Source organism: Capricornis sumatraensis, chromosome 18 (genome assembly GCF_032405125.1).
Source record: "Capricornis sumatraensis isolate serow.1 chromosome 18, serow.2, whole genome shotgun sequence".
NCBI lineage: Eukaryota > Metazoa > Chordata > Mammalia > Artiodactyla > Bovidae > Capricornis > Capricornis sumatraensis.
In genome coordinates, this window is record NC_091086.1 from 22,409,806 (window position 1) to 22,414,371 (window position 4,566).

At 48.3% G+C, this 4,566-nt stretch overlaps 1 protein-coding gene across 1 annotated transcript; it reads left to right on the top strand.

The window, feature by feature from the left end:
* The first annotated feature begins 2,931 nt into the window (after positions 1–2,931).
* HTR1A (5-hydroxytryptamine receptor 1A) lies at positions 2,932–4,200 on the top strand. Its single transcript, XM_068990739.1, has one exon. The coding sequence runs from the start codon at positions 2,932–2,934 to the stop codon at positions 4,198–4,200; it is 1,269 nt and encodes a 422-aa protein (XP_068846840.1).
* The last annotated feature ends 366 nt before the right edge of the window (positions 4,201–4,566 follow it).

The window sequence follows — 4,566 nt, forward strand, 5'->3', positions numbered from 1 at the left end:
AGAGATTTTTCAACTTGAATAAAGAAAAAGCTGTGCTGTAAAATATTAAAGCAGAATAGCAAGTGTCAGATCTCAGAAATATTAACACTAAATTAACAGCATTTTAGCTCTCAGAAAAATAAATTTGTTAGTTATTAAACAACTTGTGTTTAGTAATAATGAATGCAGAGTTGCTGACCGACACATTTACTGACTTACCCTATGCTGACATGTGCTAAGTTTGACAAAATTCTTATTCAAGTTTGTACTTGACATGTTAATATTTTCTAATTCAAATTTCTTTTATTTTACTCTTTGTTTATGTTATCAGCTATATTTCCCAAGTTTTACCTTGGGAGAATCTAGATTATAATTATTTTTTTTTATTAAATTTTGCTGAAACTGCAACTGTATTTTAATAAAGTTATTTAGCTTTGTATTTGTGAGGAGATTTTAAAGGGGAGAATGAGTACCCACACAAATTTTAAAAAGACTTCTTCAGAGTCTGTAGCCAGTATTACCATATGTACTTATCTCTTTATTTTCAGTGCCTTGAATCATGATAAATGTCAGGTTCATTGTTGTGGCATGCTGAAATGATTGAGTGGGAACTGTGCCCAGCACGGCATTGTAAAACAATCCATCTCCAAATACATCGTCCTGTACAACAAGATTTTCTCTGACACTTTTATGATTGCTCTTTTGTTTGGTCTTGGAGCATTTAGACCTCAAGTTTGAACACAATGCTAAGACTATTGCTATCCTGTAGTGAATCTGTGCACACTATCTAGCGCCATCTACTTTTGGGATTGCATTCTGTACTTTAGTTCAGTCCTGAAATCGGAGTGTATAAGTGAATTTCGTTATGTGTTATTCTAGTGGAGTAGAAATCCCATTCTTTACCTAAGTGCAGATGGAATTAAATTTGGTTTCCTTGGTAAAGGAAACAGCTTAGATAACCAACACTTAGCAGTCTTTTTATCTTCTATGTTAAGTCATCCCCATTTGGAAAATCCAATAATGCTTTTTCCCCATTGATGAATGTGTGCAAATGTATGAGTTCCAAAGTTCAGCATATGTTAGCACAAAATCAACACAAGTGAAGGTGTTTCCCTAGGTCTATTAAAATTGCATTTCTAGATAGAACTTGTGAATGACATGTTGCAGGCTTTCAAAAAAAGGCCAGAAAACATAATGGACTTGATAGAGACGATTAAAAGCAACAGATGATACTAAAAGAAAATTTTGAATAAAATAGAAAAAATAGAAAACTCAAAGTTACTTTTCTTTTAATAACCATCTTTATTGAAGTTGTGGATTTCTTCAGTACACGCTCTTTTCTGCAAGACGAGGGTTTCTAGATGGCGCTCTAAAGCGTTTGCCGGTAGGTGGCGACATAAGTCCTTACTGCCTAGAGCTGTCCCAGGTGCTGAACCCAGCTTCTGCGCCCGAAAGAACTCTGCAACCAGCAACCAGGAATTCCACCAAGTTCTCCGTAGATGCTGGAAAACCGGTAGGAAAGGGCCATTAAAAAATGCCCAACCTCATTTATAACGCAAAGTCAAACAAATTATCTCCCCTAAATTTACTTGGCACAAAGCTGTGGAAGATGACAATGTTCATTGAAATTAAAAAGGCAATGGTAAAGGAAAGGCAAGCCCTGGAATGTGGTAATGGACAGAGAAACCTGGAGTGCTGCAGTCCATGGGGTCGCAAAGTCAGATCCGACTGAGAGACTGAACTGAACTGAATGGAAAGGCAAGTTTGTGTGTGTGTGTGTGTGTGTAGAACACAGACCGAATCGGGTTTTTCTTCACTTTGAAATGCAGTTTTTCACCTCTCCTTTGACGTGTCCTTTTTAACTGCTTTCTCACCCAATTTCTCAAGGTTGGAAAAAAAAGTCAGAGGCAAAGGAGTCAAGCTGGACTGTGAGATGACAAACGGGGGTGATTTTTAAAAAGCTAAGACACACTCCATCTTCTTTCCATCTATTAGTAATAATTTTCAGACTGACCCAGGACTGTCCACGTCCCCATTCAGGGTCCTTATGCCTGCTCCTCTCTTGTCCTATTGCCACTCAGTGATGCTGAGTCTACTAAAGAATTTGACAAATATGAAGCAATGTATATGGTTAGATTTTTTTTTCTCTCGAGTTTGGCTGGGTGGGAGGCGGAGTTATTTGTTGTAATGTTGGTCTGATGGGCAGATCGGGTGTGTGTAAGTGAGTTCTGAGTCTCGGTCGACAAAAAGGGACTTGAACGCAGAGGCAGAGCTAGAGGGAGAGGAGGGCGGGGAACCAGAGGAAAGGGGCACTCAGGGTTGGGGAAGTGTTAGGAACGGAGGGTTAGCGTAGGAGGGAGGGAGTCTGGCTGTCGGAGCAACACCGGAGAGATAAAGCAGAGCGAGAAGGGAGGGAGAGTGAGGGATGACCAGTGGGAGAAAGAGGGAGACGGAGGAGGCTTAAGAGAAAGAGAAGAGAGTAAAGAGTAGCAGAGGAGAGAGAGAAGCAAGGAAGAGGAGGGTTACAGAGTGACTGTGGAAGATGGTGTTTCTCTATTCCAGACACTTCTAAGACTGGAGACTCTTTGCTGGTGGGGAGACTCCGGGTGGTATGGCAGCCAGTTAGGCAGCGGCAAAGTATAATGGACAGCAAGGGACAGACGTTCCAGCCACCTTTCCGCCGCCCGGAGATCCCGGAGCTGTTTCTCCAGCCAATTCGTTTCCCAGCTGGAGTCTCTGAGCGCGCTGCACTACGAGAACCCAGGGAGCGCCAAGAAGCTAGCTGCTTCTGCAAGATGCCTTCGCCTGAGCAGTAAGAACTTCCTGAGCCCCTGCGTCCTCTCTTAGCTGAAACTCCCCAGGAAACAGGGGCGGGAGACCCCAGGGGGAGGGGCGAGGGGGAACCTGGAGCAACTCTTTCTCCCCTCCCCCTCCCCTGCCTGGCGCTCAAGCATGGATGTGCTCAGCCCCCGGCAGGGCAATAACACCACGTCGTCCCAGGGTCCCTTCGGGACACGCGGCAACGCTACTGGCATCTCCGACGTGACCTTCAGCTATCAAGTAATCACCTCGCTAGTGCTGGGCACGCTCATCTTCTGCGCGGTGCTGGGCAATGCGTGCGTAGTGGCGGCCATCGCCCTGGAGCGCTCCCTGCAGAACGTGGCGAACTATCTCATAGGCTCGCTGGCCATCACCGACCTCATGGTGTCGGTGCTGGTCCTGCCAATGGCCGCGTTGTACCAGGTGCTCAACAAGTGGACTCTGGGACAGGTCACCTGTGACCTGTTCATCGCCCTCGACGTGCTGTGCTGCACCTCGTCCATTCTGCACCTGTGCGCTATCGCGCTGGATAGATACTGGGCCATCACCGACCCCATCGACTACGTGAACAAGAGGACGCCCCGGCGCGCCGCTGCGCTCATCTCGCTCACCTGGCTCATTGGCTTCCTCATCTCCATCCCGCCCATGCTGGGCTGGCGCACCCCGGAAGACCGCTCGGACCCGGACGCGTGCACTATCAGCAAGGACCACGGCTACACTATTTACTCCACCTTCGGCGCTTTCTACATCCCTCTGCTGCTCATGCTGGTTCTCTACGGGCGCATCTTTCGAGCCGCGCGATTCCGCATCCGCAAGACAGTTAAGAAGGTGGACAAGAAGGCAGCCAACCATCGCCTAGCGGCGTCGCCAGCCCCGCAGCCCAGAAAAAGCGTGAGTGCTGAGTCGGATAGCAGAGACTGGAGGCAGGGCACTGAGAACAAGGTAACAGGGGCTCCGTGCGCCAATGGAGCCGTGAGGCAGGGCGAAGAAGGCGCCGCCCTGGAAGTGATCGAAGTTCACCGAGTGGGCAACTCCAAAGAGCACCTTCCGCTGCCCAGCGAAGCCCGTGCTGTCTCCTACGTCCCCGCTTCCTTCGAGAAGAAAAATGAGCGCAACGCCGAGGCCAAGCGCAAGATGGCCCTGGCCCGCGAGAGGAAGACGGTGAAGACCCTGGGCATCATCATGGGCACCTTCATCCTCTGCTGGTTGCCCTTCTTCATCGTGGCCCTAGTCCTGCCCTTCTGCGAAAGCAGCTGCCACATGCCTACCCTGTTGGGGGCCATAATCAACTGGCTGGGCTACTCCAACTCTCTGCTTAACCCTGTCATTTACGCCTACTTCAACAAGGACTTCCAAAACGCGTTTAAGAAGATCATCAAGTGCAAGTTCTGCCGCCGATGATGATGGAGTAGCGGCGAGTAGGCCCATCCCATTCATTCTGCCTCCCCTAGTCCTCTGGAATCAAAACCTTTGCTACTTTCCCTCTGACATTCACAGCTGCTAGGCGCGCTGCTTCCAGACCTCCTCCTCCCAAGCCTCTCCCAAGCCTCAATCCCCCGGGGGAAGGATGGCGCTCTGCGTAAAGAGGCTCTAGCCTCCGGGCAAGAGAGAAACTCCTCCGCTCTGTGAGAGGCGACCTTGGCTCGAACTGGCTTCAGAATCAGTTTGATTCCAGCAATTGCCTCCCGCTTCTTCTGCCCCCCAATCTTCGCGGGGGAACTTTAAGCTTCAGCCGTTAAAGGCAAAAAAAAAAAAAAAAAAATCCAC